This window comes from Miniopterus schreibersii, assembly GCF_964146895.1.
Source record: "Miniopterus schreibersii genome assembly, chromosome: 14".
Classification (NCBI taxonomy): Eukaryota; Metazoa; Chordata; class Mammalia; order Chiroptera; family Miniopteridae; genus Miniopterus; species Miniopterus schreibersii.
In genome coordinates, this window is record NC_138114.1 from 20,837,548 (window position 1) to 20,861,970 (window position 24,423).

General features: G+C 36.4%; 1 protein-coding gene across 3 annotated transcripts in view; it reads right to left on the reverse strand.

Annotated features, from left to right (window-relative positions):
- Positions 1–24,423, reverse strand: part of MYPN (myopalladin) — a 96,639-nt gene that overhangs the window by 57,798 nt on the left and 14,418 nt on the right. Inside the window, exons 1-3 of one of the 3 annotated variants that reach the window (XM_081158445.1) lie at positions 20,585–20,663; positions 16,961–17,079; positions 6,667–7,560 (exon numbers count right to left, since the gene is read on the reverse strand). In XM_081158445.1, coding sequence (XP_081014571.1) covers positions 6,667–7,559 — 893 coding nt within the window. In that variant the 5' untranslated portion in view covers position 7,560; positions 16,961–17,079; positions 20,585–20,663. Of the gene's footprint in view, positions 1–6,666; positions 7,561–16,960; positions 17,197–20,584; positions 20,664–24,423 lie in introns of those variants that run through there. The other 2 variants (XM_081158444.1, XM_081158446.1) reach the window with 2 other exon arrangements.

Here is a 24,423-nt window from a genome sequence, read left to right on the forward strand (position 1 = left end):
ACTGGTATAATGAACCCCATGCTCACATCACTTAGCTTCAACAAATTATTGACAAGTGGCAAATGTGTTTCTTTTATATTCTTCATTTCTCACCACCTTGGATTATTTTAATGTAAATCCAGGGTTTTTGTCATTTCATCTGTAAATACTTCTGTACCAATATTGTTTAGGGATATAAAGTAGCCTGGTTTTTCATCTCAAAGCAGATCCCGCCTCAAAGGACCATGTGCTACGGTGAGGTGACTCCAACAGAATCTGTGAGGGGTGCTCTGTTGGAGGAAGGACTAAGGAACAGGTGCTAAAATGTTAACTGGAGATTGCAACATCTGGGTCAAGGAACCGAGCAGCGGGGGAGGCCACTGGGGGGTGGGGAGGTCCCTTCAGATCAGGAGATCTTTGAAGAAATTGCAAAAATGCTCAGCACAGAAACAAACAGCAGTTTGTGAAAATTCAGATGTATGGGCCTGACCCCTACAGATCCTGAGTCAGTAGATGCAAGGTGGAACCTGTGAATTCGCATATCCACCAAGGTCCCAGGTGATGCTCACACTGCGGATCCAGGGACCTACTTTTAGCAGCGTGTTCTAGGAGCCTCTCAAAATCTAGCCTCTGTTCCCTCTCTAGACTTATCTCAAACCATTTCCTCTTCACTCTTTATCTTCTGGTGGTATCATTTTCTTCAGTTCCTTTAAGTCAACAATTGTCTTCTTGCTGCCTCAAGAGCTTCAAATTTGCTGTTCTTTCCTGGCCGGTGTGGCTCAGTCGGTTGGACCATTGTCCTGTACACTGAAAGGTGATGGGCTCATTCCCAGTCAGGGCACATACCCAGGTTGAGGGTTTGATCCCCAGTGAGGGCACAAGTGGAAAGCAACCGATTGAAACTTCTCTCTCACATTGATGTTTCTCTCTCTATATCTCTCAAATCAATACAATTTGCTGTTCCCTTACCCTGCAACACTTTTCCCCTCACCCCACTTTGCTGGGCTAACTCCTAGTCATTTTTTGTCTCAGCTTAAATACCACTTTAAAAATATATGTATTTTTATTGATTTCAGAGAGAGAGAAAGAGATGGAGAGGGAGAGAGAGAAACATCAGTGATGAGAGAGTCATTGATTGGCTGCCTCCTGCACGCCCCTGACTGGGGATCGAGCCCGCAACCCGGGCATGTGCCCTGACCAGGAATTGAACCTCGATCTCCTGGATCCTAGGTTGATGCTCAACCGCTGAGCCATGCTGGCCAGGCTTAAGTACCACTTTTCAGGGAAACCTTCCCTAATCTACGCTCAGGGTTTGGTCTGTTTGTTATATGCCCCTCCTTTATAACATCTATCACAATTGTAATTATGCAATCGTTTGTGGAATTTCTGTTTATTGTCTGTATTCCTTTCTAGACTCTAAGCTCCAGAAGGGCAAGGAATTTTTCTTGTTCGCTGCTTTAATCTTAGTCCCTGTAATGGCACATGTTCCAAAATTGGCACTTAATATTTATTGGATGAATGAAGGTATCTAGATTTTCCCCCAAAAAAGAGGAGAAAGCCCCTAAATAATGTAATATTTTAAAATATTTACATAATATTTTACATGATAATTACATATACAGGGTGGGACTAAAGTAGGTTTATAGTTGTTCAAATGGAAAATAATACATAATAATACTTAATAAATGATAATACAGGAATAAATTGTGTTTTGCATACTCACAACTGTAAACCTATTTTTACCCCATCCCATATACATTATTTATAACATTTTAAAGAATTCCCCTAAGTCATTTAAGATAAATATATTTTTCTTTATAACTAATTTATTTTCTCAGCACATCACTCAAAAACATAGGTCCAGAAGTACCAATAGCAAAATTTAACAGCCAAAGCAGACATTGACATTTATAAAAGGTAAATCTGTGCTGCTTCCAAAGGTTATGTACAAGCAAATATACTTAGTGTGACCCAGCTGTACATTCCTGGGGGAGAATTTAGAGTCATGATACATGACTCAAAAAGGGATCATGGCCATTTGCTGTGAATTCCTGTAGACTCTTTCATCTGTGGGTAACATATGAATGTATTTCATTTTCTAAGACAAATCCTCCAAGGAAGCTATGTCCAATATTAACAAACTTTCAAAAACACTGATAATATAGGATACCACCCCTACAAAACAAAGCAATTTTCACCCAATTCACTTGGAAATCAACAAAGATATGCAAAAATGATTTTTCAATGTGCTAAACTAGGGTTACAAGAACATAACTAAAATACTGATTATACACAGGAGCACATAGATACAAGGTTAGACCCCAGTTTCCAGGAAGACTTATTATATTTCCTTGAAAAAAATAGCAAAAGGATGCTTTTCTTATTGACTGTGGTATTCCTACATGGCAATCCAAAATGTCTCATTATTATTTTAATGCATTTTAAAAGTAAGCCTATGGATCAAAATCTATGCTCCTGGGTTCTACGGAGATATCTTAGTTTCCATGGTAAGCAAGCAGGTAGGGGCTGGAGGCTTTTCCATCCAACCCTCTTCAATCCCCAAAGCACTAATTTTATCTTTTAAAAAGGTGTGTGTGTGTGTAAAACATGTGTTGGGTAACATGTAACAGGCTTATTGTAAGGAGAAAAGTGGGACGAGTTACAGCTAAAAGAAGGTTCGAAAACACTATTTTAGTCTAGTACTACTAGACGCTAGTTCCAAGTATTACCTGTATTTTTAGTCCCTTTGTAATTACAAAGATATTGTGTCAGACTTTTCCTAGTGTCCAGGTCATTCCTTGGACTGTTCCCAGTTCCACTGCCTTCTCATTTGACCTTCAGTCCTACATTTCCGACAGCCTATTGGATATGGGCCCTTCATCTGCTCACACTCAAGCCATCAGCCCCCTCCATAAATCAGCCACCTCTTCCATTTCCTCAGTCCTGGCCAGCGACCCATCATTCTCTCAGGTGCACAGCTTCAAACTTGTGGAGTAAGTTTTTTACTCTTCCCTTCTAGCTAGTCGGTCGCCAGTTCAGCTTGGTTTCTTGTCTCCTACATGTTGCTCGCTCACGTCTTTCCTCTGCTTTCCCAGTGCCTCCACGCCAGCCCTAGCAGAGCATTCTATGCCTTGGGTAGCTTCCTAAGTAGTCTCATGGCTCCACTCATTTCTGGTCTAATTCATTCTTCCAGATGAATTCTACCTAAATGTTCCCTTTCATACTGTTACTGCCCTGTAGGTGGTTTCCACTTGATTTGGAAGCCAAGTCGAAACTATTCTGCTTTGCTTTCAAGGCTCTTCAAACTCATCTGACTCCACTCTTCTTTCTAGTTAGATCGGTCGCCTCCCTGTCACATAAAATTACTACAGTTCCAGTGTCTGTACCTTCAGATGAACATGTTCAGTGGACCTGGCCTAAAAGAACCCATCTCTCTGTCTACATCTTCAATCTTTTCCCTCATCTTTTCTCATCTGTTACCCCACGTGCTTCACATGGCCAAGGGCTCGCAGTTCCCTGAAAACATTTGTCTCTGGGCCTTTGCACTTGCTTTCCTCTTCCAAGGGAAGAGAACCCTTGGTCTCCAAACTGAAGTAGCACCTTCTGTGTTAACTCTTCTTTATCCTGCACTCCAGGCAAAGCAATCACATCTTACTCTGAGTTGCCATCGCCTCATACATACTTCTAGTATAGCACTGACTACACAGTACAGCAGTGTTTCGATTATGGCTGCCTGATTGTTCTTTTTGATTTTCAGCTACCCTCTCAGAATAGTTTTAGACTTGGTTTCAAAACCGACCTCCAATAACACACAGTTGTTTTGTACTACTGGCGAGTCACTTTAGTAACTCTATAGGTATTTGCTGAATGAATGAATGAATGAATGAATGAAGAGTAAATTTCTACTTAAATCCTCCTCAGTCTTCAAGGTTTAACTAAAACCCAAATACGTCCCTGAAGCCTTCTTTGACCCTTCTAGTCCTCCATCGCTTCTCTGAAGCCTGATAGTTCTTATGGTTGGTACTACAAAAATTAGGATGATTTCTTTAATTGGATAGCAAGCTCCTTGAGGGCAGGAACACGTATCTATGTTGTCTGTGTCATTGCATTGATCACAGTGCTAAGCACATAGTAAAAGCTAAATAAATATTTACTTTCTGATTAGAGTTATGTAAATTCTATGCTTAGAAAAACAATGACAGCTAATAGTCTACTTGGAAAATTCTAATTTTTTTCTTAAAATAATTGCAGTAATTAAATTAAGTACTAATTAATTTGGATAATAGTGAATACCAACTAACTTCCTGGCAACAAACCAGTGGTTGGGATGCAGGCATGAATTCCATCAGTAAAGAAATTCTTCCCAGGTAAGGTTAGTATTGCTTTATGGAAGCTGTGTACATTTTTTTCACTTTTAAATTTGTAAATTTATAATTGGCTAGCTAAGTGGTTTTTAAAAAAATCCTCTCCCAAGGATTTTTTTTTAATTGATTTTGAGAGAGAGAGAGACATTGATGTGAGAAACATTGATTGGCTGCCTCCTGTGCTTGCCCTAACCAGGGATCAAACCTAAAACCTGGGTATGTGCCCTGACTGGGAATGGAACCAGAAATTTTTTGGTGTATGGGACAACACTCCAACCAACTGAGCCACCTGGCCAGGGGTAAGTAGTTGCTGAGTGACCACCAGATTATTCTGTTTTGGGGGGAGCAGGATCTTGTGGTTCTTCTTGGCTGAGTTTTCTCATAGGAGCACTGAACTCTTTTTTTTTTGGATTTGAGATTGTCATGGTCAAGAAATGGGGAGAATGAATCCTGAATGATCTGGCCTAATTTTTTGTGTGTGTCCAATCTATGTCCAGAAATTAATGGGTTGGATAAGACTAATTTAGTAAGTTGTGTGTATAGCATAACTTGAATGCTCACCAGCTTACCCAGATTCACCAGATGCCACTGATTGGTATCCGTCATGGTTCTGTGATGACATCTCACCAGTAGGGAGGGTCATCGGGCATGCTCAGAGTAGAAGGGTAGACGCTGTTCAGTTTCAACTTTTTGCCACATCTTAAGCCAACTGTCTCACTCCTGATTGAAACCTAAGTTGAGTTCCTTGTTTTCCTCTTTCTTTATGCATTAGTTTACTCAATGTTTCTTAGTAAAAACTATGGGCCAGAAGCTGTGCTTGGTGCTCAAGATATAAAGGTGAAACAACAGGACGCCTGCCCTCAAGGAGGTCATTTAGATAACCAGATAGTAATTATATGCCATTGTAGAAATAATATTTAATATTACCTTATGTTGCCTTTGAAAAGCAAAATTCAATATATGAATATGTCTTTGGGCTAGAATCCCTTAAATCAAAAGACATATAAATAAAAATATTATATTAATATTAATACTATTGCTGTCCTATCATATGAATATTCTGTAAGAAAAAGATGAGGACCTGCTTACATACCTAGAATAATTGTTAAATAGTAATGAAGTCATGTTCTAGTGGCAATTAGGTATTAGGCAGACAAAGTAACTCTTAGAGGACTCTAAATACCAGTAATTTTTTACAAAAGTAATACACTTCAAGCACAATACTATTATTACATTATAGTATTACAGACAGCAAATGCCACCCTGCGGCTACAGCTGGACCCCCATTTTGTGGGACTTAAAGCTCATAAACTTGGAAGGTCCGCATTAAAAAAATTAGAACCCCAAATTAGGTATAGCTTATGCAAATTAGGAACCCTGAAGCTTAGTCTTCATTTGCTTCCCAGAAAAGCTGACTGGTAGGCACATAAAAGATGGATTTCTCTCTACTCACCTGTCATATTAGGGAAAGACTTGGGAATTAGGAATAATAGTATTCATTAAACTGATATCAAAAAGTTTATAATAAATATAATACCTGTAAAATGAATCTCTAAATTGCTTTTAGCAACATCCTTATTTTATCTTTATTCTATCAGCTTTTATTCTATTATTTGGCTTTCTTTAAAATTGAAAAAATATCACAGGTATTCATTGAGCATGGATCATAAATACTTTCTTTTTTAAAGCTTCAGCCTATAGACCTGTGCAGACTGATACCATAGTCATTAGCCACATGTGGTATTGGATACTTGAAATGTCACTGCTACAACTCAGGGACTGAACTTTAAATTATATTTCATTTCAATTAAAAAACTGATATTCAATTCAGTTATTACAAAAATTTTAAGTATGTTTGGAACAACTTGCATATGTTATCTACTTTATAAACTTCATAAAATCTAAATGCAGATTAATTATTTCCTAGGTAAATTTAGTAACCAAATTGAGATGTGCTCTAATTGTAGAATTCACACTGGATTCTGAAGCCCTAGTGTGACAAAAAGAATGTAAAATATCATATTAATAATGTTTACATTGATTGCATGTTGAAATGACAATGTTTTCATATATTGGTTAAATAATATACATTTAAAAAGTTAATTTTGCTCAGTTCTTTTTACTTTTTAAAAATGTGGCTACTAGAAAATTTTAAATTGCATATACAGCTAACATTATATTTCTATTGGACAGTGCTGCTTTAAACTCTGACTTTTTTTCAGAGAGTATGTAATTTTTGAAACCACTTACTTAAAAGATAAACTTAGGAGAATCATGGTAGATGGAAAGCAATTACTAAGCATTACTGATGGGGCATTTTTACCTTACTTGAGGTGGCGGAATTCCTACCACTATGCAATCCAACTGTACTCTGGTTCCTTCTGGAACTTCTCTGCTCCATAACTTTTGAGTGAATCGGGGAGGTTGCCCCAGAGGTTCTTCATAGTACAAGGATGAAGGAGAGGACCCTGGGGTGGTGTCCCCACCTGCTGCCTCACCGGCAGCCTGCTCGGCCTCGCGCCGCTTGGCTTCCTGCTGTTCGAGGGCATGGTTCACTTCATTATCTCTAGTATCTGCAGGGATGGGGATGGGAACAGAAGATCTTTCTCTTCTTTCTGACAGAGCTGAGAAACTGGAGCTATTTTCCTGTAGAACTTTGTTTTGAGATTCCAGTTTGCTCTTGTGGTTTTTGCAGGCACGAGGTCTAATCCTTTTGGAGCTATGGGCTTTGAAAAGGGAGGACAGCTCTTCGATGAAATCAGCAGCCTTATTTAAGAATACTTTTTTGGACTGGGCCTCAGAACTATATTGCGGCCTTGGTGCCTCCTGAGGGCTCTCTTTAGAACTTCGAGAGTTATCCTGGTGGAAGTCAGGGTCAAAACTGGATTTAGATGGGTGTTTCATCTGATCAGAAGAAAGACGTTTTCTAGCTTGAGTTTCATCTGCTTTCTCCAAAGGGTCATAATTGATGGCCAATCTTGCCAGATTGACACTTTCATCTAATTCTTCTTGGCTCAGAAAAGCTGAAAGATCTGGAAGGTCATCTTGGCCTCCACCTCCTTCAGCAGCTCCAGAAGGACTGCCAAAGTGGAAAGGGTTGGAGGAAGGCTCTGCTCGACTTCTCTCATTGTTTCCCCGATGTCTAGTTTCTGCTAAATAGCTCTCTCTGAGAAGCTGAGAAATGGAAGTAGAAGCTTCTATGCTGTCGTCTTGCATGCTGTGAGAAAATAATAATGATAATAAGTTGGGATCATTTCCAGAGAATAACAAGCCTTTGTTTACTACAGCATGATGGATTCTTAAGAACGTAAAGCTTGAAATAAAAAAATGCCTACTTTTGATAGTTTTACAAAATTTACTATGAAGACTTAAAGATTATTCTCAAATTGTAAAATGAAGAGGAACTGAATGAGATTTTATTGAATTTGAAAATAAAAGCATAGGCATTAACCATGTTACTAAATTCTTTAAATACAAGTTCAATTGTGAAAGCTCTGCTATAGCTGTAGTGATATTAAATACAATTTCTAAATATAATTTTGATGATATCTGTAAAGGGCTTTTATTTGTAAAGCACTTTCATACACAAACAGAGATTTGATCTCCATCCTGTCCCTTTTACCTTGAATGTAATAAAATAATAGAAATTAAAAGATATTGACAACATAATCTCAACTGGTAAGTGAAATTATAAACTTGATCTAGCTCATGAAAATAAATAATGCTTTTGTGTGTTACTTTTAAACTAGAGACAGTTGTTTAAATTCACTGTTGTTTATAGGTTGAATCTGCTCTTGAAAACTATAATGATTTAGCCTTTTCAAATAAGGTATAACTAATTTATTTTCTACAAAGATACGAGTTAAACCTTAGGTTTTAAAATATTTCTTAAATTAACATTGGCAAAGAGGGGATATGGGAGACAGAAAAATGGAGGGCAAGACAGGACACTCTTCACTGTATACCCTTTCCTCACTTTTGAATTTTAATTATACGAATACATGACTGATTCAAATAAATAAATAATTTTAAAGCTTAAGAAAATAGTACAATAACTTTTAGATCTAAGTCCCCTGGACCTGAGATTTTGGTAATGCAAACCAATCTTATATTATTAATATTATATCTGTTTATTCATTCACACACTTACTAGAGGGATGGTAAACTGGTGGCCCATAGGCTGTTATGCCTCTCCATCCTTAAAAGATGCAGCTGATTACAGTACTCTTCCCATTGACCTTGACTTTCTTAACACTCAACTCCATCTGCCACCACCAATCAATCAGAGATGGTAACAGAGATGAAAACTATTTACCATTCTTGGCTTCTAGGTGCTGGGCCTTGTGCTGGGAAGATGGAGAGGAAAGTAATCTCCTAGATCTTTTCTGGCTTTTTAAGATTCCACGACAAAACTTATTTCAGTTCACCCCTCATATGATAGCCTCAGTTATATCACAAATAAGGCTTCCTAAGAACTGCCTTAGTTGACTTTTAGAATGTTACCCAAAACTAACCTCTAAATTGACAAAGTAGGCAGTAACCTTAAGAGAGCAATTAGAGACGGCTAAAAGGATCACCTACAGCAAAATGTTCTTCCACATACTTGCTGCAGCCACATACCTGAGACCGCCACTACTGGGTCTACTTGTTTGGGTGAAGTCTATTGTGTCTTTAAAGAGATTAATTGAAAATGCAAAAGTATTGGATGGATACAAAGATTTATCTACAAAGATATTCATCATAGTATAGATGATAATATAAAAAAATTGGAACCATGTCCAATAAGAAATTAGTTAATTAAATTATGATACATTCATTAAACCAAACTATATGACTATCTTAAGTTTTTTACAACTGTGAATGATATACAAAATAGCACAAGACATCCCAATTGAAAATTTGTCTTATTTGTGCATTAACTGTGTAAAAGAAGAGTTAAAGATATATGAAATCAGGTACAAAATGCTATTTGAAAATGTAATTAATGTACTGATTGAAAATCCTTCTAATTTGTTAATTAACTATTTCATTAGCCTAGTTTGAGTTTCTGTATATATTTAAATGTGAAGGAGAAAATTAAGTGCTTTATAAACCAGAATGGTCTGCTCTCTATTTGTTGGACATTACTGCATATTGTGTTTTAATGTAATTTTGTCTCTAACTATTTTAAGGTGGCTTTTATCTTGAGCAACATGGAATGAGCATTGGCTTGGAATTAGATCTGTTTTCAAATTCTGGCTTCATCTCTCAGCAGTTGTGTGACTTTGAGAAAATTACTTAACTTCTCTGAACTTTGGAATTCTCATCTGTAAAACATGGATAATATCTATTTTCCAGGGGAATTAGGATTAATGACGTCATGAATGCAAAGCTCTTAAAACAAGACCAGCCACTATAATGGGCACTCAAACGATATTAGTAAAAATCAGTACTTGAGTAAAGGTGATGTTAATATTGAAGAACTTTTAAAAAGCTTATATTTATGGTGGAAATAGAAAATACTCATATAAGTAATCACTGCTCTATGCAATTATTATTTTCTTTTCTAAAGAAAAGAAGCTAATTAATGTGTAAATATGTGCCTGTTCTGATGCTTATGGTATTGAGAAACTGTTATGATAACAAAGCTTTCAGGTTTTCAAAATAAAGAATTTCTTTAATATTTTAATGTATTATTTATTGCCTAACACTTGAAGTTAGATAGATCTGGCTCAAATCCAAGTTCTGACCCTTAGCTGTATAAACTCAAGAAAGTTACTGAACTTTTGTAAGCTTCCGTTTACTCATCTATAAAACAAGTATAATAACAGTAGCTATCTCCTAGGTTGAAGTGATGATTAAATGTGTTTGGGCCCAGCAGGCGTTCCTCAGTGGTTGGGCGTTGACCTATGATTCTCGGTCAGGGCCCGTGCTGGGGTTTAGGGGTTGATCTCCAGTAGGGGGCGTGCAGGAGGCAGCATATCAATGACTCTCTCATCACTGATGTTTCTCTCTCTCCCTTCCTCTCTCTGAAATCAATGAAAACATATTTTTTAAAATGTGTTTGGCATTTGGTACATGTTTAATAAATGGTAGTTGTTATTAATATTATTATCATTATTTAACAACTATAGACACATACCATGATAAGAAATGGAAATAGAACTAGTGAAGTAACTTGATCCAAGGACAAACTTTAAAGAGAAACTGAACTTTTGATTTGTAGGTAATTCAGCATTATCTATATTCCATTGAAATACATGTAGTCTCATTAACAAACTGGGCTGTCTTCAAACCTTTGTACAAACTGTCTTTGCTTGAGCTGCTCCCTGCCCCCACCTCCCTTTACTACCTTGCTGGGCCAAGTTCTACATGGTCTTCAGTTCTTAGCTAAGACACCCCCCCAGGGATTTCTTCTTTTCTTTGGGTTGGGTACCTCTCCAATGTGCTCTTAATGCTCATAGTTTTTACCCTCAAACACAGCACTTATTGTAATATATTAATTTTGCCTGTTTACTTGTCTGTCTACCTCACTCTGTTTTGTATACCATCATCTGTACACACAGAGCACAAGAAGGTGATCAATAGATATCTGTTGAATTCTTCTGTTCATTAGAATAGCCTGCTAAATCAATTGCTGTTTATCTTTTTTCTTAATTACGGGAAAAAATAAGATAGATAAACAGAAATCCTATTTACAAAGTAATCTTGCAGACACAAAGAAAAAAATGTAAGTACATTTATATATAAATATATAAATAACTTCAAGGTGACTTTTAAATGTAAGTTTATTCATAGTGGATAAAATAATAGTGGAACTATGCTTTGTTTTCATACCAGAAATATCAAAGGACATCTGATTACAATAAAAAACCTGGTTTAGTATCGCAGCTCCAACATTGAATAGCTTTGCAATCTTAAGCAAGTCATTTAATGCAGCTGAATCTGAATTATTCTCATCTATCAAACAGGAAAATAACAATCCATTTCAGAGGGTCCTCAGATGTAAATGCATATATAAATTGTTAAAGTGTTAAATATTACCTAAAATAGGAAATGCAAAAATGTATCCCCTTCTCTTTCAAGCGTTAGTTTAAATCTGTTATAAAATTTGTACTTTTTAAAAGCCCAAGTGCTGTTATGTATACTCTAGATTTCGCTTATTTGTCCCATAAATATTTATTGAGCATCTACTATGTGCCATTCTGGGCACTGTGTCAAAAGGCAAAGTCCCTGCCCTTGTGGAGTTGACAATCTAGTGGGAAAGATATAAATGTTAAGGAGGAAAGTAAAGTAGGGCAAGGGAATCGAGAATGATTGGGGAGGAAGGACAGTGAGCTCTTTTAGCTAGGAAGGTCAGGCAAAGCTTCTGATGCAGTGGAGAAGTTGGCCATGTGACCATGTGGGGGGAAGAATATTCCTGAGGAAGAATGTCAAAGCCAGGGCAGGTAAATGTTTGCTGTGTTTGAGTCAAGCCCATTGTGCCAGGAGGTGAGTGAAAAAGAAAAGTAGAAATCACAAAAGTACAAGGCTAGATCGTGGAAGGCTTTGCAGACCATGGGAAGGACTTTAAACTTTATTAAATGTGTGAATGAGAAACCATTTTAAAGTTCTGAGAAGCAGATGACATGATTTTGAAGAAGTTCAATCATGGCTACTATGCAAAGGATCAAGTTAAAAGGGGCAAATGTGGAAACAAGCAGATCAGTTAGGAGACTATTGCAATATGCTATGCAAGAGATGGTGGTGGCTTGGATCAGCGAGTGGTTATCAGTGGGAAACGGTGAGAAATGGTCAGATTTGAGATATCTTTTGAAAGTAGATTACTATAGAGTGGAGCTGAAACATTCCTGTCACCTAGTGATGGTGTTACCGTGGTAATGTCGTAAAGTCCTAGTGCAAAGCATTAGCGTTTTGCACTGTCTCAGGCTATTGATATGGGCTAGAAATGCCTGGGGACTCACCTGAGCCAGTAAGCTTCCTTATACATGCCTCTGCTTTCTAAACCAATGTGACAATTGGACTGACCCTTGAGGCTCTTATTATGATACAAGATGCCCTTCAGCAATAACCATTAGGAAACTTTGAAGATAAAAAGAATTTATTATTACTTACAAGCCCTGGAGCGCACACAGTATGCGAGGGGGCAACAGCGAGGTCATGGGTAGGGAAAGAGAGGGAGCAGGGGCCTGGGGTTGGTTTTTTGGGGGGGAGGGGGTTTAATCCTCCCTCAAGGATATTTTTCCCCCCATTGTTTTTCAGGGAAAGTGGAAGAGAGAGTGAGAGAGAGAGAGAGAGAGAGAAACATCGATGTGAGAGAGACACATCGATTGGTTGCCTCCCGCAGGCACCCAGACCAGGGCCAGGGATTGAGCCTGCACCTGAGGTATGTGCCCTTGGCTGGAATCGAACCCGGGGCCCTTCAGTCTGCTGCCTGACACTCTAACCACTGAGCCAAACTGGCTAGGGCTGGGGTTCTGTTTTTACTGGGGTCAAGGGTGGGAGCATAGGTTTTCATGAGCTCACTCTTCATTGGTGAATTTAAAATACAAGAACCATAACTTAAGGCATGGGAAGGGGCAAAAACCAAGTACCCCAAATGGTCAGTTATCAAAATCTACCAAGATTTCTAAAACAAAGGCGCCTTAGTAGGATGAGGCAGCTTGGCTATTTATCTAATCTTGAGGCTGGCAATGCATTTATTCTAGATAGCCTTAGTTGAAGTGGATGCCTAGATAATCAAAGCTAAAGTCAGGCACTTGCATTACAAAAAAAAAAAAAAAGCCAACTGTTGGGGCTCACACTACAATTAATCCTGTGTTTCTGGTGATGTTTGTATAAACAAAACTACTATGCTGCCAGTCTTATAAAAGTATAGCACATACATTAAGTAGAAGGTTATCCAGATTTGTGTAAGTACACTCAATGATGTTCGCATGAGGAAATCACCTAAAGACGCCTTTCTCAGAGCATATCCTGGGTAAGCGGCATATGACTGTATTTCTCAATTCATGTTAACTCAGCACTACTCTCCGCAGGCTCTAGGAAGATCTCGTTGGAAATATAATGTAGTATAAACTCATCTTTTGCTTATAATATGAATATTTAAACTGGGTCATTGCCAGAGAATTGTCAAACTCTAATATGAAGTAACTTAGATTCAAACATAAATACTAAGGTTTTCTGGCTAATGTAGTTTCCTTAGGTATTTAAATGAGAAAGTAAATCCGGTTAGGTCAACACAAAAATAGCCTAATGTTTCATAATTATTTTTCTAGAGCAGTGGAGTAGGGAAAGAGAAACATGTTTAAGTATCTCACCGTTAAACTGGATGAACAGAACTCTGCTTACTTCATAGATTTGTTTGGGAAAGCACTTTAGAAATGCAGAGAACTATACAACTTTAAGGTAATCCTTTTCTGTTGAAGTGTAATTATTACACGCAGAATGTTCTTTAGGGGAAGAATAGTCGACTTTGCTCCCTCTCTTTAATGCTTCTATTGACCAGTTTGTCTTGCCTTCTGTACCCCATGGTGTCACACAAGAGAATTATCTAAATCAGTTCTGGAGAAACTCTTGCTGGGCCAAGAACCAAATCCCATTACATAGAGACTAGTCCTGAAGAGTTGGGTACAGATCACCTTTTAAAAACTTGGCTGAAGATGGAATGCTCTTGAAGGTAAATCCTTCACCATTGCAATACCCATCCCTCACTATGACAGAGAGCATCCCATCTTAGTTTTATTTCAAGTCTAATTTTGCTGTGAGTGGCATTAGTAAATTAGTACATATTGCATTATCAGAGTAAGAACTTGAGATATATGGAAATATGCCAGTAACAATATGGAAATAAGTCCCATTCTTTTACTTCCTCTTTCAGTTTGAAAGACAAAAAACAGCATATAAAAACAAATATAGAGAAATGAAGTGTATCCATTATGAGAGAATGTTGAAATAAAGAGACAGTAGAGGTGATCACACAGAGAACTAACGGGAATCTGTTTATTAAGGACATACCTTCAAGGGCAGGGATTTAAAATGTGAAAAAATTTTTAGATAATAGGCCAAAGGTGAGGAAGTCATTCTCTTACACTGTTTTAATCAAATTGGTACATGTAGAAAAGTGGGAAAGGTAAAGATTTAGTTTGAGTGAGAGGAGAGGTGGGCTACTATGAAACATATTATGTATATTTTAATTTACAGAAGAAGATAAGCATGAAAAGAACTACTAGTGTAAAGGATACTGAAGCCAGAGCCCTATGTGAGCATTTAATCCAAAAGATAGCAAAGAAATAAATAAAAGTAGATTCTATGACCCTTAGAAAGGCTAATATAAGGCAAGCAAGAAGACTTCAGGAATGTGTGTGTGTGTGTGTGTGTGAGAGAGAGAGATTAAGGATTTGAAAAAAAGATAACTTCCCTAATTAAACTGACATATACATTTGCTAGACCGGGAGAGGGGCAAGTGTCCCAAACAGGCTCCAGATCTCAAGATCTAGTTCTAGTTCAAGAGCTTGGTGAGAAGGCTCTGTGGGCTCCTCTCACAGTGTGGACTGTATTGTGACTCCAAGTGGAGGTATATGTAGCTTGTCAAGGTGACTCTGGTTACACATGAGCTCTAAGGACTATTTAGTGACTGCAGGTATAGTCACATCAACTTCTGTGTCCACCAAAAACGTATCTGCTGAAAATATGGTCTTAAGTTTCGAAACAGACCATTCTGTCTTTGTTTGGATTGTTTTCTTAGGCAAAAGTGCAGCGCTCCAGTAGTTTTAAAAGCTCCTTGTCAACTATGAAGCACCATAAAAATGTAAGAAAATACTTCCACGGTGCCTGATTCTTCTTTATCTCTAAAGAGAGAGAATTCGTTAAAACCTTTTCATTTTTGTGTCTTGTTACAGGCAATAACACCATGAGACAAACAACGCCTTTGTCAAATCTCAATGTCAATGAAGGAAATCTTATTCTGAGGCTAAGTGTTATTTGTCTAACACTTTCAGGTTAGTGAGCTGGGTTTATTGCTCCTTTTACATATAGGAATTAACCATTGAACATTTTAAATTTAAAAACTGTCACTTTTTCATATACTAACCTTAGTTCATTAAAGTTCTTTCACAATAGAACCTCATTTACCTACCGGCCCATTTCTTCGAACATAAATTTGAAAAACCATCTCTATGAATTCCAAAACCCTGTCTGGATAAAAACTCATTCAGTTTCTTTTGCTTATGAGTTGCAGTTTTGAGTCTATTCCAGTGAATATGCACCTTAGTAAACACATTGTAATAGAAATATGTAATAGAGACTATATTCTAAATTGATAAATGGAACACCAGGGCTTTAACACATTATTATGAGTTCCAATAGCATTAGCCATATTCTATAAGTGGGAATTGAGGCAAACTTCCAGAATTTGGGTAGTGTCCAGCTGTTTGTTTCATAGTCCATTATTATAAGGTTCTGTAATGTTTATAATTTTGTCTCTTGACAAAGTAAGTATAGTGTCCATATATTTCAGATTTCCTGCGATGGCACTGAATTTAAAAATTTTGCTTGTTGTTAAATCATGTGTCAGAGAGCATATTTTAATTTATGTTTAAAAACATATTTGTTATAGCTATAAGTAAAGACATTCTCAATTTCCTAGAAAAGGATTATGAGTTTTATGTGAACTTAAGAGTTATTATTAAGGAAGGACTAAAAAGGTATGACAACTTTTTAAGTTAGAGCTTGTAGAATTCATTTAATCATTACTGCTGGGAAAGTAATTGAGTCATAGTAATTTTTAGAGAGAGAAAACAGGATAGCTGTTTTATTTCTTTCAAACTGATCGATGCTAGCATCTCTAACAAGTACGAGTAAAAATATGTTGATACAATAACATTTCTTGGCATCATTACTATAATGTTCACTTTTTGGGAATGAAAATACAGATTAACCCATGTTCTCTCTTTCTTTGCTTATACAGTTTTAAAAATATAATTCAAGATGTACATTTAATTATTGCTAATAGTGCAATGTACCAGGCCAAACACTTGCCACTAATTGTCAAGTGTCTTTCTGATGCAGCTGGAGAGAGATAGGTAGAGAGAGACAGAGAAAGAGAGGAGAAAGAAAGAGCAATGTCCTTTGAGCAAGACTTTCTGCAGCTGTTGTGTACATTAATCCAGGGAGCAGATCTCCCAACACTAAATATAGCAAGCATATCCTCTTACATGATAAAAAAATATAAAATGAAAGTCTTTCACTATGGAGTCATATTATTTTAGATTTGATTTCCAATAAAAAGGAAATAAGCATTGCACACACATTCTCTATACAAACAGCATTATTTTAATAAATGACTATGTGGAAAATTCCAATGACATATGCAGCATGTCGTGACTTCCTCTGTTGAGATACTTTTCCTTAGTACCCAAGTAGCCTCTGATCCCTGTGAATTTCATCCATCCCCTCCAAAATCTTTACATGTAGAGAGCTTTATTTTTTACCTATTTTTGTGTCCCATCACACATAATTAGAAAGTGATCCTAGGTTTTTACTCTAAACAACAGTAATTAGGTCTCTGAAATATCCCCTTTCCCATTGTCAGTGTCCTGTTATCAAAACACACTTGAGAACTTAAATCTGAATATTACCTTTCTTTTTTTAGTTGACCCAGATGAGAATGTCCAGCCCAGGCACTCCACTGTGATGATAATTATCCAAGGAGAACTTTCAGATGAATGCACAGGAGAAAAAGTAAATTCTTCACGCCCTTGGAAATAGAAAGCAGCCGTCCATAGAGAGTGAGGAGTTAACCTTAGTTTCAGTGAAGATGGCTGTAAGAAGCTGGGCAACCTGTCACCACCGGAGCCAGAGCATTTGTCAGCTCACAGGTCCCAAGTTATTTTGAGCTGTATAAACCATGTGCCTGTCAAACATTCCACCTGATTGGACAGGAGAAAACTGAGCAAAGGGATTCCATAGCAGGACAGCACCTATGGGTGGTGGGGGTCAGTCAATTTTTCTACTTATAGAATTTCTCTTATAGCTAGAGACCAATGTTTATTGATTTATGTTTGAAATTAGTACTACATTTATCACACCACATTCCATCTGTCAAATAAAATGGCATTATTTTTTAAATATACCAATATTTAAAAATTTCAAGGCCCTATTTTAATTCATAGGAAATTTACTCTCATTTAACCACTGATATAGTTTAGGAAATTTGGCTATGGAAATGAATGTACCAATATGAACCTGAGAGTTTTTGAATGGTTTGTCGAAAGGTTTAGGAAAAACAGAGAAGGTAACTACCATTAAAAGTTGTTGATTAGAGACCACAGAAAAGGTGGAGAGGAAAAAACCATTATCCTTAGAATAAACCCAGTAACAAATTAGTTTAAACATACTTCAGAAAAAAAACTAATATACTATTTAAAAGTCAAAATTACTATTTAATATATTACAACTCCTATTCATGTGCTAGTATCTGGAATAACTTGTTCATATATTATTCTATGCCAGATGTCTTCTTTTATAAGCACTACCAGTCAATAAAAAAATAATCCTTAACCAAACCAACATCTGCTCAAAATCCTACTTTGTCAAAGTATAGGTTTTTGTTATTAATTGAATACATTTTCAGAATATGAATTTGGAAAGAAAACGTTAACTCCATGACTTAGTACAGATTACGAGTGCAGTAACATCATCATTATTAATCTTGGTAGAAGCCTGGGTTTCAAGTATTCAGAAAAATGCCATTGGTTATTTATTTTTTTAAAGAACCATTCTTAGATTTGGGTAGCATGAAATACATTGGTTTAAATCTAGCTTTCTTATTTAAATCACACAACTGCTTGTAGCATACTTTTCATTCATTCATTCAACAAATGTTTACCTAGTGTCTACCATGTACCAGGTCATGGGTATAAAGCAGTGCACAAAATATATCAAAGTTCCTGACCTCATGGAATTGACTAAGAGAGCTTTTTATCTCTTCTAGTCATCTTGAGACTCCTTATAGGATATTGAATAGATATAAAATTGCTTTGTTTATTGTGATCATATCAGAGGTTTCACATACGTTTTGCTTTGGAGCTTTTTATTTATACAAGCAAAATAAAAAAAAAAATCAGGAAAACTTTTAAATAATCCAGGTTAAAAAAATGAGGAAGGAAAAGGGCACAAGAAGAACTGAATTATATGGATAGGTTATTTTCATTACCACAGTAATCCGGATCTTCAATGTACAGGTTCATATGCTCTCTTACCTAATCCTGTGCTGATGTTAACCTCAAGACTACTTAATTGTGTTTCTGTATTTTCAATTTGTGTAGATGTTCTAAAAAATTTTTTATATTCAAAGAGAGGATATTCTCTCACTATCCCACTCAGATCTTGAGGCATAATCAATATAAGTGCTACCAGGTCTTAGGTAGGGACATGGGAAAGTGGAACCTCTATTTCAGGTAGCAAATAGATGTGTTACAATTTGATTTTCCAAAGGAAAATCCTTACCAAAACTGTAAGTGAATGCATTTCTACTTCCCTGCAAGCTCTGCCATGACAAGCCTGGCACTCTACCTTTCAACCAGGTGTAGAATTTTGAAGTGGGAGGAGACCCAGACTAAAAGATAAAATAGAGATGGTTGGGCAGTGGAATTAGGAATCAATAGGAACAACTAAAACAGGCTTAAAATGCATGAAAGAGTTATAAGAGAAAAAGCCAAAGAATTTCTGAATAACAATAATTTTTCTCCTCACACACTTACAATAACATTTCGTACCTAGGTAGTGTACAAAATTTTTGAGCTCTTTGAAAAAAAGGTAGATACAAATATTTTAAATAAATAATACTCAGGAACTGTGGACACCTTGCTTACAATACATCAAAGCCATATTATAGATTCTAGAGTTAAAAAGTTAGTGTCTGCTCTCAAGTAATGCGGCCCCTATCCTGCATATCATCAGTACTAATCATATAAACACTATATCAGAAACCTACTAGTTCAGATTTTACCAGAGTTCATTGGTTCAAAGAATAACTTTTAAAACTTTAAAGAATATAATCCTGGGCTTGCCTTCAGCTGTTTTCTTAATTCATTCAGCTACAGAAACAATTTACTCACATTGGGTTGACCCACAGAATGTCAAGGGATCTGGAAGATCTTAAACATGTGAGAATTTCTGTGCTAGTGGACTCATAGAACATTTTTGCATTTGCTATTTTTCCATATGGCTGTAGATTCTAATTCTTTAAAAGAAATTGCTCACATATACCAAAGTTTCAGTATGTTTTGTTTAAAGGTTATAGATTTAGCCCTGGCCAGGTGGCTCAGCTAGTTGAGGCATTGTCCAGTAGACCAAAAGCCTGCAGGTTCGATTCCAGGTCAGGGCACATACCTAGCTTGCAGGTTCCATCCCTGGTGGGGGCATGTACAGGAGGCGGTCGATCAGTGTTTCTCTCTCACATTGATGTTTCTCTCTCTCTCTTTCTCTTCTATCTCCAAAATAAAAATTTAAAGAATGTTAAAATCAATAAATACATATCCTTGGGTGAGGATTTAAAACAAACACCTGTAGATTTATATAGAGGTGTCCCTCTCCAATACCAGATGAAAAAACACACAGCCAACACCTCTATGTCTTATTTTAAAGAACAGAAGCATGTATGTGTATATATATATATATATATATATATATATATATATATATATATATATTTTAACTTTTGTTAATGATAAAAATACTCACACCAGAGACAGATTTTTTACCCTCTGAAATGATATATGCATAGTGGATTATAAAGGGTCTTATGCAAACCCCATGGTACAGTGTAATTGAGAAATACAATTAAATCCTTAAAAAATTAATTTTCACCTAAATGGTATTGAAAACACTTGTCTAAAACTAAAACTAAAAACATTTTAAAAACATGAGTTCAAAACCTATTTAGTTTTCAATAAAAACATTTTTAAAAACTATGAACAGCCCTGACCGGTGTGACTCAGTTGGCTGAAGCATCATCCCATACACCAAAAGATCCTGGTTTTGATTCCCAGTCAGGGCCCATCCCTAGGTTGTGGGTTAGGTCCCTGATGGGTTCCGGGAGGCAACCAATCAATGTTTCTACTTCACATCGGTGTTTCTCTCTCTCCCTCTCTCTAAAAAAGATAAACAAACATATCCTCAGATGAAGATTAAAAAGCAAACAAACTATAAACAGAATACTTATTTTCAAACATTGTACTGAAAAGTAAATTTTGGATTACCTGTCTCAGAAGCAGCACCATTCCTATACCAATCAACAAGGATCATCCCCAGTCCAAATCTCACTGCCTCACTTGTGTCAGCCACAAAAGTAGCACGAAGAAATGTGATCCTGCCCCGCCGGAGTAATGAAGGGTATTTACAGGGTTCCGGGCAGATCCAGGGACAGTCATTTAGAACAGATTGCTCTTTCAGATCAACTTTAATAACTCAGCCTGCACCGTGTTCCTAGCCTGAAGGGATGGTGGGGGTGGATCATGACTAAGGAAACAGACTTTCTTGATATTTCCTTAGACTAGATGAGACGGATAATAATGATGATATTTAAGAAAAATAAAGCATAAAAAATGCACAAAATATCCATACACAGGATGCAAATGACATGTGTAAATACCTTTATTTGATTCAAAATTTAGATTGTGGTAAATATATTTATTAAACTACCTATGGAAAACAATCAATTATTATAATATTGATGAGATGAAAGCTTTCCTATGTGGTTTCTATGAAAACCCAACAAGGTTTCCTTTACTTGTGTTTTTGATATGTAGCACATATCACTTCACACTTTGTAGAAAGTATTATTTCCAAGAAGAAAATATGTTCCCAGAATTTTTTAAAAGAGCAACCTGTGATTATGATTATGCTACTGAAGAAATCCAAAACAATTAGTAGTATGTATCTCTGAAGGTGTACAATTGACTCCCACTTTTAACAACATTAATAAATGATTATATTGACACACATGGATATGTCATCTAGGTGGAAATAAGGTAACATTCCTTAGCTATGTGCTAGGCACTACGTTAAGCTCTTTATGGCCATTGTGCTTTATTTTCTGAAGTAGGTAATGTTATAATAGAAAGAGGTTAAGAATTTGCCCAAGGTCACACAACCACCAAGTGACTGAGCCAGGGTTAAATCCAAGGCTAATTCTAAATCTATGCTCTTAGCCACTGCAAATATTTAAATGTTCACATTTCTAAAGTATTTGTAGGGGGGAAAAAAGGAAGGGTAAAAATGAACATAAAACATATTCTCTCTTAGTAAGCATTTTAAAGGAATGCTATGTATAATTTTAGATTTATAATTTTCCTGACTTAATCCAACCTTGACATTTTTTTGTATGACTGAACAAACAAACAAATAGAAGAGCAAACAGAGAAGGAAAAAAATAATGCTTTCATATACACTCTAGCTGCAATATTTTAGCTGAGAACATGAATGGATATGCATTAGGCATTAATGCTGAAAGGTAGGGCACTGGAAGGCAGTCTGAATGCTTGGACAGATCTATTTTTGTTGTTGTTTCTTTATATGATAGTCATTATGCAGAGATAATTTAAGAGCTTCGTTCTTCTGAAAATAAATGTGAATGCTTTGGTGTTATCTCTCAGCACATCAACACAGGTCAGTAAATTTTTTGCAAGTTAGGCGTAGAAAAATAACAGTTGGAACACTCTCTCTTCATAACCTTAGCACTAAATATCTTAAATGCCAGTGTGCCAGCCTCCGGGTGATTCCACTCAGATTCTATTTTTGGGCAGCTCCGACATCTCAGAAAGCTGAAAACAAAATTCAGGGTTCTTACACACGCATGACCCAAATAATCACACTAACACTAATGATGTGAAGGAAAGGAAATGAGAATTAACGTTGTTTCAGAGTGTAGCCTGAGTTCAGAGTAGCCTTAGTTATCTTTTATTTACTACTCACGGCAACTCTGCAGGTGTTGTTAGCTGCATATTACAAGGAGGAAACTGAGGCTTAAAGAAGTTTAGCTTTCCCAAAGTTACTCAGCCAGTGAGTTGCACACATCTTGGTAAATTCAAACGTAGGCCTTTTAGTTTAAAATGTATTCTCTTTTCATTGTCCTCTATGGCCTTCTCATGAAGACTAATGATGCAGGTTAGTTCAAAAATAAAAAATTACCCAAAGTAAGAAATTCACCATTATTTTTGTATGTATCAATGGGCAAAGGGTTATGAAAGTTATTAATTTGATTTTAGGGACTTGGTGTTTACTTCACAGAAACCCGGAGGAGAACAGAAAAATAGCATATGACTAAGTGTAGGGCTATTTTCACAATGAAGACAATAAAATTGGTTACTGAAATAGCAAGTGCTGATACACATTTCTAAGAACTTATCATCTTATTACATGAAATCACTCATAAAATTAGTAAATGTTGAAGGAAAGCATCGTTATCAAGGAGAGAAGAGTATAGAGGAACAGGTTGGAGACTATAAACCATGGAAATTTCATAAGAAATTTGTATTTTATAGCCCTACCTAAGTTCGCATTTTTATTTGCATAGGGATCTGTCCATTTGGTGTTTTCTTGCTTTAGCAAACTTCCTATCAAATCAAAGCAGCATCCCTTAATGTAGGAGACCTGGAAATCCTTTTCTGTTTTGCCTTTTTAGGCATCCTGCTTACTGCCCAATTATTTTTTATTCCAAACTAAGAACGGGTTAGTTAAGACCTAGTCTAACCAGTCTCCTGTCAATATCTTAGATATCCTCTCCTAACCTTTAGCGGATGAAAGGAGAGGCTATCTTATTTAAAAATGTCGGTGATAATGTCAATAAAAGGAGTAAGTACACAGACAATGTCACGGAGAAGTTAAACACAAACATTTACTACAGTGTAAAACGAGTTAGAGGTAAATCTATTTGTAGACAGTCCACTGGCCTGACAATATTATGCAAATTTCAACCAAGATTAAGAAAAGCCTTGGTATAATCAGAAATGTGATCATCCTGAACCTATAAAATATAAACAATCTTTCTGGTCTTCTACACAAATTTTTGTCTCCAACCAAAAAGTTCTACCAGTATTTCCATACCTTCTTTGTCTTCCTCACCTTTGTTCAGTTTCTTCCAATTACTATGCAATTAAACAATTGTGATTGTTTAATTAGTGATTGCAATGTCTTATATTGCCCAATTAAACTAATTTTTCATTTATATATTTTATGTTTTTATCTATTTAACTAGATCAACTCCTTGAGAATCAGAGTCATTAAAAAAATTCTTTATGTTACACAGTTCTAACCTCAAGGCACGGCACAAAATAGGCACTTAATAAATATTTGTCCATGGCATGCCATAAAAAATAATATATTTATTATTCAGTTGTTCTAAGCTATTTATTCAATTCAACAAACATTTACTGAACACTTATTGTGTGCCAGGAAAGAGCAAATGACCTAAACTCTCAACAACATTAACTGATTTAATAATAATTAATGGTTTTGATATTAGTTTAACACAGAAATACTATTAAGAATCAATTTGAATAAGGAAGGAACCTAAAAAGGATTGGGGATGTTCATTGTGCACCAGTCACTGACTAAAGAACTATATGTTCTTTGGTTCAGTGGATGCTCACAGTTCCCGAGATAATTGATAGGGAGACCTTTGGAATAGGCTTGGGGCTGTTTACAGCACCCGCCTTACCCAAGAGTTCTTCCCTAGATGCTCCACAAGAGGCATCTTCCTAAACTAGCTTACTACTATTTTTTATGACCACGTTTGAACAACCTTTATTTTATATTAGGTCCTTGCTTTCTGTCCACCCCATAAAATCCGACTCTTTTTTACCTCCATAGACTGCTTCTCTTGAGTTTTGGACTTCAAGACCCTACTGCCCATAGCCAAGGGGCAGATCTGTCCACTCTCATGCCATGGTTTTGGGGATACAACAAACTCAAGTCACAGACTGAACTCCCTGTTTTCCTAGAAGAGTACACTTAAAACACACAAAAATTTTCTCCTAATTAGATCAAGATTTCAACTATTTGTGACTGGCTCCAAGTTGGACTTCTTGAAAGGCAGATA